The sequence below is a fragment of the Oncorhynchus masou genome, chromosome 18 (genome assembly GCF_036934945.1).
Source record: "Oncorhynchus masou masou isolate Uvic2021 chromosome 18, UVic_Omas_1.1, whole genome shotgun sequence".
Classification (NCBI taxonomy): domain Eukaryota; kingdom Metazoa; phylum Chordata; class Actinopteri; order Salmoniformes; family Salmonidae; genus Oncorhynchus; species Oncorhynchus masou.
Genome location: NC_088229.1, coordinates 55,693,818 through 55,706,658, shown reverse-complemented (window position 1 = coordinate 55,706,658; position 12,841 = coordinate 55,693,818). Strand labels below are relative to the sequence as shown.

General features: G+C 39.9%; 2 protein-coding genes across 5 annotated transcripts in view; both read left to right on the top strand.

The window, feature by feature from the left end:
- Positions 1–7,448, top strand: part of LOC135504870 (liprin-alpha-3-like) — a 46,415-nt gene extending 38,967 nt beyond the window's left edge. For 3 of the 4 annotated variants that reach the window (XM_064923775.1, XM_064923774.1, XM_064923772.1), the window contains exons 25-31: positions 3,349–3,524; positions 3,887–3,984; positions 4,251–4,426; positions 4,673–4,741; positions 5,215–5,377; positions 5,521–5,588; positions 6,040–7,448. In XM_064923775.1, the coding sequence (XP_064779847.1) occupies positions 3,349–3,524; positions 3,887–3,984; positions 4,251–4,426; positions 4,673–4,741; positions 5,215–5,377; positions 5,521–5,573 (735 nt within the window). In that variant the 3' untranslated portion in view covers positions 5,574–5,588; positions 6,040–7,448. The remainder of the gene's footprint in view (positions 1–3,348; positions 3,525–3,886; positions 3,985–4,250; positions 4,427–4,672; positions 4,742–5,214; positions 5,378–5,520; positions 5,589–6,039) is intronic. The other variant, XM_064923773.1, reaches the window with a different exon arrangement.
- A 1,857-nt stretch (positions 7,449–9,305) lies between these two features.
- fgf21 (fibroblast growth factor 21) lies at positions 9,306–12,588 on the top strand. Its single transcript, XM_064921873.1, has 4 exons — positions 9,306–9,558; positions 9,770–9,847; positions 11,548–11,651; positions 11,759–12,588. The coding sequence occupies exons 1-4, from the start codon at positions 9,420–9,422 to the stop codon at positions 12,056–12,058; spliced, it is 621 nt and encodes a 206-aa protein (XP_064777945.1). The 5' UTR covers positions 9,306–9,419; the 3' UTR covers positions 12,059–12,588.
- The last annotated feature ends 253 nt before the right edge of the window (positions 12,589–12,841 follow it).

The window sequence follows — 12,841 nt, the reverse complement described above, 5'->3', positions numbered from 1 at the left end:
TGGTTTTGCCTGTAGCTCACGTTCTAGGGCACACACAGAGAATATCTTTGCAGTTCTGGAAACGTCAGAGTGTTTTCTTTCCAAAGCTATCAATTATATGCATAGTCGAGCATCTTTTTGTGACAAAATATTGCGCTTAAAACGGGCACGTCTTTTTATCCAAAAATGAAATAGCGCCCCCATAGCATCAAGAGGTTAATGCAACCGCTGTGTCAGATTTTTTTTTAACTTTACGAAAAAAGCACACCATGAAATAATCTGAGTACAGCGCTCAGACACAAAACAAGCCATACAGATATCAGCCATGTTGTGGAGTCAACAGAAGTCGGAAATAGCATTATAAATATTCACTTACCTTTGATGATCTTCATCAGAATGCACTCCCAGGAATCCCATTTCCACAATAAATGTTCGTTTTGTTTGATAAAGTCCATAATTTATGTCCAAATACCTCCCTGTTGTTCACGCATTTTGTTCACAAATCCAAATTCATGAGGCGCGATCACTAGGTCCAGAAGAAAAGTCAAAAAGTTCTGTTACAGTCCATAGAAACATGTCAAACGATGTATAGAATCAATCTTTAGGATGTTTTTAACATAAATCTTCAATAATGTTCCAACCCGAAGAATTCCTTTGTCTTCAGAAATGAAAAGGAACACAGCAACCTCTCACGGGAGTGCGCGTGATCAGCTCATGGCAGACACCTGATTGAAAGAGCTCTCATTCCCTCCTCCTTCACAGTAGAATCCTGAAACAAGGTTCTAAAGACTGTTGACATCTAGTGGAAGCCTTAGGAAGTGCAATATGACCCCATAGACACTGTATATTCGATAGGCAATGAGTTGAAAAACTACAAACCTTAGATTTCCCACTTCCTGGTTGGATTTTTTTCTCAGGTTTATGCCTGCCATATGAGTTCTGTTATACTCACAGACATCATTAAAGCAGTTTTAGACACTTCAGAGTGTTTTCTATCCAGATTCCCCCCCAGCCATTAGAAGTTATAAAAACTTGTTTTTCAAACACTCAAAAATTGTCTTTTTAACAAACTACAGTTTTGGCAAGTCAGTTAGGACATCTACTTTTTGCATGACACATGTCATTTTTCCAATCATTGTTTACAGACAGATTATTTCACCTATACTTCACTATATCACAATTCCAGTGGGTCAGAAGTTTACATACACTAATTTGACTGTGCCTTTAAAGAGCTTGGAAAATTCCCCCAAATTATGTCATGGCTTTAGAAGCTTCTGATAGGCTAAATGACACCATTTGAGTCAATTGTAGGTGTACCTGTGGATGTATTTCAAGGCCTACCTTCAAACTCAGTGCCTCTTTGCTTGACATCATGGGAAAAACAAAATAAATCATCCAAGATCTCAGAAAAACTATTGTAGACATCAACAAGTCTGTTTCATCATTGGGACCGATTTCCAAACACCTGAAGGTACCCGTTTCATCTGTACAAACAATAGTATGCAAGTATAAACACCATGGGACCACGCAGCCGTCACACCGCTCAGAATGGAGACGCATTCTGTCTCCTAGAGATGAACGTACTTTGGTGCGAAAAGTGCAAATCAATCCCAGAACAACAGCAAAGGACCTTGTGAAGATGCTGGAGGAAACAGGTATTAAAGTATCTATATCCACAGTAAAACGAGTCCTATATCAACATAACCTGAAAGGCCGCTCAGCAAGGAAAAAGACACTGCTCCAAAACCGACATAAAAAAGCCAGACTACGGTTTGCAACTGCACATGGGGACGAAGATCGTACTTTTTGGAGAAATGTCCTCTGGTCTGATGAAGAAAAAATAGAACTGTTTGGCCATAATGACCATTGTTATGCTTGGAGGAAAAATGGGGAGGCTTGCAAGCTAAAGAACACCATCTCAATCGTGAAGAAAGGTGGTTGGCAGCATCATGTTGTGAGGGTGCTTTGCTGCAGGAGGGACTGGTGCACTTCCCAAAATAGATGGCATAATGAGGGAGGAAACTTAAAGGAATATATTGAAGCAACATCTCAAGACATCAGTCAGGAAGTTAAAGCTTGGTCGCAAATGGGTTTTCCAAATGGACAAACAACCACAAGCATACTTCCAAGGTTGTGGCAAAATGGCTTAAGAACAACGAAGTCAAGGTATTGGAGTGGCCCTTACAAAGCCCCGACCTCAATCCTATAGAAAATTTGTGGGCAGAACTGAAAAAGCATGTGCGAGCAAGGATGCTACAAACCTGACTCAGTTACACCAGCTCTGTCAGGAGGAGTGGGACAAAATTCACCCAACTTATTGTGGGAAGCTTGTGGAAGGCTACCCAAAACATTTGATCCAAGTTAAACAATTTAAAGCCAATGCTACCAAATGCAAATTGAGTGTATGTAAACTTCTGACCCACTGGGAATGTGATGAAAGAAATTAAAGCTGAAATAAATCATTCTCTCTACTATTATTCTGACATTTCACATTCTTAAAATAAAATGGTGATCTAACTGACCTAAAACAGGGAATTTTTACTAGGATTAAATGTCAGGAATTGTGAAAAACTGAGTTTAAATGTATTCGGCTAAGGTGTATGTAAACTTCCGACTTCAACTGTATCTGTTAATTGAACTCTGTGAAGCATTTATTTTGGGCTGCATTCTAAAGTGCAGTTACAGTAACTCTAATGAATGTATCCTCTGCTGCAGAGGTAACTCTGGGTCTTCCTTTCCTGTGGCGGTCCTAATGAGAGACAGTTTCATCATAGTGCTTGATGGTTTTTGTGATTGAAGAAACTTTCAAAGTTCTTGAAATGTTCCAGATTGACTGACCTTCATGTCTCAAAGTAATGATGGGCGGTCGTTTTATTTGATTTTTTTAGCTGTTTTTGTCATTATATGGACTTGGTCTTTTACCTTGTCACAACACAACTGATTACCTCATACGCATTAAGGAGGAAAGAAATTACACAAATGAACTTGTAACAAGGCACACCTGTTAATTCAAATGCATTCCAGGTGACTACCTCACAAAGCTGGTTGAGAGAATGCCAAGAGTGTGCAAGGCTGTCTTCAAGGCAAAGGGTGGCTACTTTGAAGAATCTCAAATGTATAATATATTTTGATTTGTTTAACACTTTTTTTGCTTACTACATGATGCTGTATGTGTTATTTCATAGTTTTGATGTCTTCACTATAATTCTATAATGTAAATAGTAAAAGTAAAGAAAAACCCTTGAATGAGTAGGTATGTCCAAACTTTTGACTGGTACTGTATCTCACAGGAGATTTTGGAAGGATATTTTAAATAAACTGTCTCTCAGTGGACATTGATTCTCTCTCTCTCTCTCTTCCCCTATTTAGATCCTTGCCTATGGGGACATGAACCATGAGTGGGTAGGGAATGAGTGGCTTCCCAGCCTGGGTCTACCCCAGTACCGCTCCTACTTCATGGAGTCCCTGGTGGACGCCCGCATGCTGGACCACCTCACCAAGAAGGAGCTGAGGGGACAGCTCAAAATGGTGGACAGCTTCCACAGGTTGGATTCAAATCATTTCAATCAATGTTTAGTGTCATCGAAAGGCAATCCGTGTATGGAAGCAGATTCATGCCAAAAATGTTGGTATGGATTTGGCACAAATCTGTTTCCTTCATTTGTGTGCCGCATGAAAACACCAAAGCTAATATCGGATCGTCTAGTGTCCTCTGCTTAGTTACACATTTCTACCGATGGTTTTTCCAACATTTCTTTCATTCCTCTTCTCTGTTTCAGAGTTATTTTTTTCTCTTTTCTTTTCCACCTTAATTTGTCTGCATCAGGATTTTATAGTGGTTGTGTCTTTGGTTGTGAGGACATTGACAGTAACACTATCTCTTTCTCACTCTCTTTCTCTCTCTCAGGGTAAGTCTGCATTATGGCATCATGTGCTTGAAGCGTTTGAACTACGACAGGAAGGAGCTTGAAAGGAGGAGGGATGAGAGCCAACATCAGAACCAAGGTGAGAAGTTACTGCACACAGGTAACTTGAGCCGTGATATATTTCGGGGCACGTCTGGGATTTGGATTTTGACATTGCAAATGAATGTTGTATGGCAAAATATTCTATTATTTCAGTCTCTCAAATGCTTTTTTCACTGTATTAGCTGTTTCGCTGTATTAGCTGTTTCACTGTATTAGCTGTTTCACTGTATTAGCTGTTTCACTGTATTAGCTGTTTTGCTGTAGTAGCTGTTTCACTGTATTAGCTTTCTGCCCCCTCCGTAGATGTGATGGTATGGTCCAATGAGCGAGTGATGTGTTGGGTCCAGGCCATTGGGCTAAAGGAGTTTGCAGATAACCTCACAGAGAGTGGGGTACATGGGGCCCTCCTAGCCCTGGACGACACGTTTGACTACACTGACCTTGCCTTGCTCCTCCAGATACCCAATCAGAACACACAGGTACCTGAACTTAGAAGTCAGAACATGCGGGTACTCACCACTATGCTCGAAAGTCAGAGCACATGCGCTCAATTCTACTATTGTAGTCTAATCACAATAACCCTCATTCACCACAATCACCAACCTACTTAATTTCCCTTACCTGCAACTGTTTGGACATTACATTTTAATCAAGATAATCTTAATCATGAAATCCACTTGATAATCTTAATTATAATCTTAAAACACTCATTATTTCTCTCCCAGGCGAGGCAGATGCTGGAGAAGGAGTACAATGCCCTCATCTCCATGGGAACTGAGAGAAGACCAGATGAGGTAAAACGCATTTTAAAAATTTAGTTGGTTACTTAAGACTATTGCTCATAAAGACAGGCACTTTTTTCAAGATAGGCCATTTTGCTTCAACCAACATTAACTGTTTGGGGGGAGGTGCTTATATTTGTCCTGTCACACACTAGATGTGTAATGGAAATGTTTTTTTTTTGCATATCCCAACTCCCCCTGAGAAACTTGCAGGGAGTGGGTTCAAGGCCAGGGTCGCCATTGTACAGCGACCCTGGAGTAATTAGGGTTAAGTGCCTTGCTCAAGGGTACTGTAATTATTTTTTTTTTTTTTTTTTACCTTGTCAGCTCCAGTATTCAAACCAGCAACCTCAAGGCTACCTGCCCATGTGCATGTATTTTTTCCACATGCTGTTCTTTAGTATACCTAACTAGCACTTGGGAAATATAATGAATTGGATGGTACAATATTTTTTGTGTGTCAATCCTCTGCGTCTTGTTGACAGGACGGCACTAAGACGTTCACACGCTCGCCCTCGTGGAGGAAGATGTTCAGAGAGAAGGACCTCCGGGGCGTGACCTCTGACTCCTCAGAAACATTACCCGCCAACTTCCGTGCCTCCGCCATCTCCACGCCCTCCGTCACCCTGAGGAAAGTCCAGAGTGAAGGTGAGGGGCTCCTCTTCTTCATGTCTTTCCCACTGGAAACCTGCTCTATGAGTCATTGGTTCCATGCTGACCACTCATTTCAGTGTTATTGACTGGAGGTCTAGTGTCATTGACAGGTGTTTGAAAACTGCTGTCTGTTTCAGTGAACTCTGGGCCCAGGGGTGAGTCGGGGTCAGTGAGAACATATTCCTGCTAGAGATAAGCACATCAGGTGAGAGAAATACTTGATTGCCAAAGAATATCATGAACGTTTTCAAGTTTGCAAAGTAGTCCGAAATAATTCCTTAGGGTCTTGGCTCGACAAAGCATCAACTTCTAAAAAATGGGAATGGTTTTTTGTCACCTTCTGTAAGATTGTCTGAATTTCAGTCACCCAAGCATGTCATCCAAGTACATTTCAGTAATTTCAGTAATCTCATGCGTCCAAACAGACTGTATTTCAGTCATTCATATCAGTTATTGAAACTCATTTAGCTCATTTCAGTGTTCTCAGTCATCCTAAAAACAATTCAGTCATTTCAGTAACCTTTCATCCAAACATATCTCAGTCCTTTCAGTAATCTCAGTTTTCCAAACACATTTCAGACAAGAACCGACCCATACTGAAATTGAGTTCTACTTTATGGTTGCATCATTATTTATCTATCCTGTCTTTGTTTTAGAGAGCCCCCCCCCCAAAAAAAAAAAATACGTTTTTGAAGAAAAAAAGATGAAGATCATCAACAAAATGGAGAATAGAACACAAACAAAAAAGAATTCCACTGGAATCCTTGAAGAAACAAGGGCAATGTGAGAGAATGAAAAGATACTAAAATAGAGTGAATGTATGTCTGTCCATTTTTCTCTCTCTCTCTCTCTCTCTCCCTCCATCTTAGTCCACAGTTGTGGCATGAAGCTGTTTGATGCTGTAAAAAATGACTCCATCTCCCAGTGTGAAGTTCTTCTTCCATGTGTGAAATGGGAAAATTGACACAATGACTCTTATATTTTTTCATTGGGATGTAAAACTGCATTTCCATTTGGATCAACAGAATGATGACCCTGATAGACGTTTCTTTGATTTGAATTGTCGATAGAACATGCATACCCTATCTCAGTAACTGGTATTAGGATTTTGTTTCTCAACCTTTTTCTACCGTGGACAGGCGAGCTAAGGTATTTCCTTTACTCAGGACCCACAAGCTATGGTCCTTCTCTTTTGGGGAGGCACTTACATTAAAACTAGCATTTGAGTACTCACTATGGTCAGGTACAGCTAAACATCTGAGGGATCGGTGAGAATCACCATAGGGACTGCTGTCGGTCCAGGGACCAGAGGTCGAGAAACAATGTACTGTATGAGGACAGAGTCATAAGGGTTATAAAGTGTTATGAAGGGAGAGGATGCGAGGGAATGAGGGAATGGATTCGTATGTTCTTAAGCCATAAACGACACCATGAGATGAGAAGGACCTTGGACAATTGGTGAAGTGCATTATGACAAAGTCCTGTTAAAAAAAGAGAAAATAATTGAACGTTTGTGTTAATATGCATGCCAAAACAAAAACATAGAGTGAGAGTAATGAAATCAATCATCTGATGACGTGAAAACTTGGGTAAGGAATTTGTAAAATGGGTGTATTTTATTTTTTATCATTTTTTAAAAATGATAACCTCTATTGTATGTAGGTAGGTAAGTGTGTGTGTGTGTGTGTGTGTGTGTGTGTGTGTGTGTGTGTGTGTGTGTGTGTGTGTGTGTGTGTGTGTGTGTGTGTGTGTGTGTGTGTGTGTGTGTGTGTGTGTGTGTGTGTGTAGTATGTATGTGTGTGTACAGTATGTATGTATTGGATGGTATTTTAATTTCATACTTAGTTAAGATTGACTGTAATTTCATTTTAGGTTGAAAAGTAAATACGTTTCAAATTATGGACATTAAGATATACTACTTGTATGTGTACATTTTAAAAACAAATTGTGTTATGATTTAAACTAATATCAATAATGAAGAGTAGTGAGGATAATTAAATATAATATGATAACAATAATGATAATGATTGTAAAAGCTGTAATTAAAAAAGACCTGTAAAATGGATGGGAACTGAGTGTTTGTTCATTTTCTTCCGTTTTATATTTTCTATTCCAAATAAAGTCACGGGAGGTCAACAGGAAATGACAGGTTACTTGATGATTTCCTGATTTTCATCATTCTTCCCTCTTATGGTTGTGTGGATGTTTACACTGTATAGTGATGATATTTACACGTTTTCTCCCAAGTCCTCAGTTTGACTCACATTGCTAACATTGACTTGTTTTCTCTCAATTAAAGGCGCTCGATGTAACAATTCCACCTGAAAATAGCCCTTCGTGTCAATAACATACAGTATCCGTTGTTTGAAGCTATAGAGTAAGTTGTTTACTGGCAGGTGGCCACGTTCGTTGCATCAAAACAGCAGCTTCTTCCTGTTTCTGAGGCTGAAGACAATAACACTACTTCGTGTTCGTGTGTTACATGGGATTTCTCTGGAAACTTGAAGGCTGGGAAATTCCCCCTTATTCCTCCTCATGCTCTGTACACGCCGAACTGTGAGGAAAACAAAATGATCTGTAAATTGTTTCATAGAGCACATTTAAATCAACATTTTACACAGCTTTTAACCTAATTTTTCATAGTTTAACCAAGTGTTTTGGCAGAGAATCTAAACAAATCGGGAAGTTCTCTAACCCCAATAAACTTGTCTAGGGCAGTGTGGAAAACATCCTTACATAGGTACACTTTCTCTGGGTGAATCTGCAGTGACGATAGGACTTTGTTGGTGGGACTCCATCCTTCATTCGTCATCATGAAGACACGTCGATAGAGATTTCTTCACTGCTCGGCGTCAATTAGTCTGGCCTACGGTAATGTGCAAAACTTCTTCAATGAAGCAATGTCACTTTGAGCGAGTTCAGAACAGTGAAGTGTGCCTGTATTGGAAAATGTCAAAGGGCAAATTCACCCGTCATTCTACAATGACGTACATTCCATGACACTCGTATCGGAGAACATCAGATTCAGTCAAAGTTCAAGCCTTGTTATTACGAGAATGGTCGGAAGGTGTCATCCACGCTAACTGGATCCCCGTCCAACAAGATGACTGCGTGTGCACGTTCATTCAGGAGAATACAGCGCAGTGGTCATGTCCTACATTGTTCAGAAGTGTGCTCATGCATGTGTGACTGTTGCAGGCTGACTGTCCTGGACCCCGTTAAAGTGTCTTACTGCAGCTGGAGTTCAGTAAACAAATACTTAACGACGGTTGTAAACCCCACAGCATACCCCCTGTCTTATACACACTCAAAATAATACAAACATTGTCATCAGTACCCGACATTTCCCCGTCTTCAACTAACACAGCCGCCATGACGTTGAGCAATCGGTATGGAAGAAAAACAACGAGGATGTATTTATTTGAAGACTCGTGAAAATGGTAAATGTTTGAATCCAACCGAAACACTTTCAAATAAGTGTTTAGCTGTTTCACAATTTAACACTTGTTTTTTAACACTTGAAAAGAGCATTAAACATATAGGAAAGTTGGAAACCATAAGCTCTAATTTGTTACCAATTTTGCTGTTTGACACTGCCCACAGTTTTCTAGTAAATACCAAGATGCGTACCATGAGCATAACATGCTGGAAATAAATGTCACTGTAGTAAAAAGTAATTCTATTCATATTAGAAGGAGCCGACAAGGAGGAAGCCCTTATATAGCCACTGTGCATTTCCTACCATGGGCTTTTCACATTCTCCAGGTCCTGACAATTTTATGTTATTATATAAACTCCTTAGAATTGACCTGACTCATCCTTATACCGTCAATCCCTGTGACCTCCCCCTGACGTTCTCCATTACCTCCTTTATAAGGATGCACACCGTGCTACATTTTAGAATTTGGGGTGAAGACAGCTTTGTAGTTATTTCTCTATTTATTTGTTATTTATTTAATTTATTCTGTTGATATTGCAGAACCAGATTATTATTTTTTTTTTGTGCAAGAGCTCTCTCGTCAATTTCATCTCGCAAATGTCCTTGTGTGCACACATCTCCCTGTTCTCCTGCTCCCTTCTGGGCCTCCTATCTCTCTCTATATCATCATATATTCCTGACTCCAACCCACTCCTGCTCTTCAATGATCAAGTCAGAGAAAGACATCTCTACACAGGTATTAAGCTCACTTCTCTTCTGTCTTATGTTCATTCACTTCAAAAACAAAACTTATTTCAGGTGTGTACTTATCGATCCTCCGGTTTATGCTCGCGGTATGGAGGCCATCTTTCTTTCCTAGTAGTAATAGTTATTGCCTCTTAAATACTGTTTTTGTCGTTGTTGTTGTTGTTGTCATGTTTACATGTAATGTCCCCCCCCCCTCACAGATAATCAAAGAAAAGAACTGTTTCTGGAGATGACACCAGATGGAAAAGTGACAGGAAGCCCTGCTCAGACCTCTCACAGTAAGTCAGTGGCTGTCGGTGCCGTTTAAGATTAGGGAGGACTTTTTTTATGAGCATGGGCTTATTTCTATTACAAGGTAGGTGCACAGGTCGAGAGAAAATGTGTATTAATCAAGTTAACAGACAATGACACATTCAATATCGCCTTGCACACTCTTGCCTGCATCTAGCTAATCTAGGGTGTAATCATTACTCCAAACAGTTGCAAAGAAGAGTTTATTTTGGACAAATTCAGGTATGTTTATCCCTGTTTTGTTCCATTTGCTTCCGTTTAAGAAACGGTGGAATTAAAACACCTCTGATAACCCGCACACACAGTTCACTTTCATAGCAGCCACATACAAACAACATGATCACTTTGCTCGTTGTATAACTATTTTTCGCATCTCCGCGCTGTCCTCCTTTCACCTTTTCCCTTCACTTGTGGACTTCAGTGCACAACAAAACAGCTGTCTGTGACCAGGCAGAAAAACCTTTCCAAGCCAAACCTTCATACCATAACTGCTAACAGCTACACACAGCCTACATCATTGTCACCATATTAGCTAACGTCATAGTCAAAATAGCTACTCCAACTTACGCGTTAGTAAACTACACTCATGCAGTACTGTGTACAGCAAGCAGTTTAACAGTTACACTGGCGGGCCCCAATGGCAATAAATTAATAAAACGAAAAGATTACCTTGGCTTGGAAGAGTTCCAGTGTTGGATAGCATAGCCAGCTAGCTAAAACAGCATAGCTCTCTGTTTGAGCCAGGTGTTTGTGTAGGCTAAATTAGATAGCTGCATTTTCTAGCTAAGTAAGTGAATGTGAAAAAATACTATGAAATATAGCTAGCTCTCTATCTTTCTCTCTCTTGCTTTTCCTTTATTTTGGAAGAAATTAATTTGTTCAAAACTGTTCAACTATTATCTTTCTCTCTCTTTGAGCCAACTACTCATCACATTTTATGCATTGCAGTGCTAGGTAGCTGTAGCTTATGCTTTTGGTACTAGATTCATTCTCTGATCCTTTGATTGGGTGGACAACATGTCAGTTTATGCTGCAAGAGCTCTGATAGGTTGGAGGACGTCCTCCTGAAGTCGTCATATTTACTGTGTAAGTCTACGGAATGGGGTAAAAATGATGAGCCTTCTAGGTTTTGTATTGAAGGGGACGGAAACTAGCTGTGCTCCGGCTATACTATTTATTTAACTAGGCAAGTCAGTTAAGAACAAATTCTTATTTACAATGACGGCCTTCCCCGGCCAAACTCTAACCTGGATGACGCTGGGCCAATTGTGCGCCGCCCTATGGGACTCCCAATCATGGCCGGTTGTGATACATCCTGGAATTGAACCAGTGTCTGTAGTGATGCCTTTAGCACTGAGATGCAGTGCCTTAGACCGCTGTGTCACTCGGGAGCCCACCAGAAAGTGCTGATGAGGCTACTCCAGACCTTTATTGCAAAACAGTGTGTTTTAATAAATTATTCATTGACATGAATATATTTAGTATAGTTTAATCTAAAAGGGATCACTTTTTTATGTTTCACTATTTGTTTTTCTGAAATTCACTGAGGTGAGTGCAGTGAGTGTTTGACAGACAGATAGACCTTACAGAATTTAGTATTATGAAGTTTATACTTTTATAAGTCATCTCCCAAACACCTGAATAATAGATGACATTTGTATTGAATGTGTTTACTGTGTGTTCTCAGGTGTGTTGGAGATGAGGTCAGTTCGAGAAGGTGAGACAGTTATCAAGGGTGTGTCCTCATCCCTTTTCCTCTGTGTGGACAGCATTGGCCAGTTGAGGGGACAGGTGGGCAGTGGACAAATATAATCTACTATAGCATGAAATATGGCACAGCTAAAGGCCTTGCTTCACTGCATCTAACACATTTCTTTCGATGTTATCCATTTCCTCAGAGCCACTACACAGAGACTGACTGCACCTTCAGAGAGCTGCTGCTAGCTGATGGATACTCTCGTTTCTTCTCTTCACATCACAAACTTTATGTGTCCCTCACCTCAAAAGGCTCCACACCGCAACATGGGCTCCCGTTCCATCGGTTCCTACCCCTGAGAAACATTTTGGTATCTAGAAGTATGACGAATATAGCTGAAAATCAACAACAGAATCAGCAACAGCTTGACCTGGACTCAGATAACCCTTTCGGCAGGGGTCTCACTGGTGTTGTCAGTCCACAGTTCTCCAGGGATAAGTGAAGTTGAAAATTGAGTTTGTTGATGGAAGTATACAATGAACCGAGTATATTTATTTACAGGTATACTGGATTGTATAACCATGTTAATTCCTAAAGTGATTTTTTTTCACTTGTAGTAGAAACACTGTTACTTTTATTGGCCCGTGGCAAATGTTTTGGTTCGAAGAGTTCAGTAAGTAGATGGTGAACTTTAGTTCCATAATTCTATGATGGGACTGACTGGTGTGTATATGGTCTCACTTTGAATGTCATGTTGAATATGTTATATGCAGTATATTTCTCTCTTGTGTTTTGAATTCAAGTTTGAATCATTGTACTGTAGCTATAATTTATTTCCGTTATTTATATTTTTAAACCTTTTAAAGCCTAAATGCAACCTAGTCTCAGATCATTTCGCATTAATCTGTATGTAAATCCAAGACACACTTTTTATTATGATCTGTTACATTTCGTATGAATGTAGTACTTTGTGGAGGTCCAGCATCCATTTCGTATTATATGTTACAAATTACAATTTGTATGATATGATACTAATTTGCAAACGTACAATATGTAACGCTTTTGCAAAAATGTATGATATGTTATCAATTCCAATTGTTTGGTTGCCAACGTTAGCTAGGTGGCTAAGTGGCTAACACTAACATTAGCTAGCTGGCTAATGTTAGCTAGGCTAGGGATTAGGGTTAAGGATAGGGTTAAGGTTAAGGTTAGGAGTTAGGTTAATGGGTAGGGTTAAGGTTAGGAGTTAGATTAAAGGTTTAAGGTTAGGGGAAGGGTTAGCTAA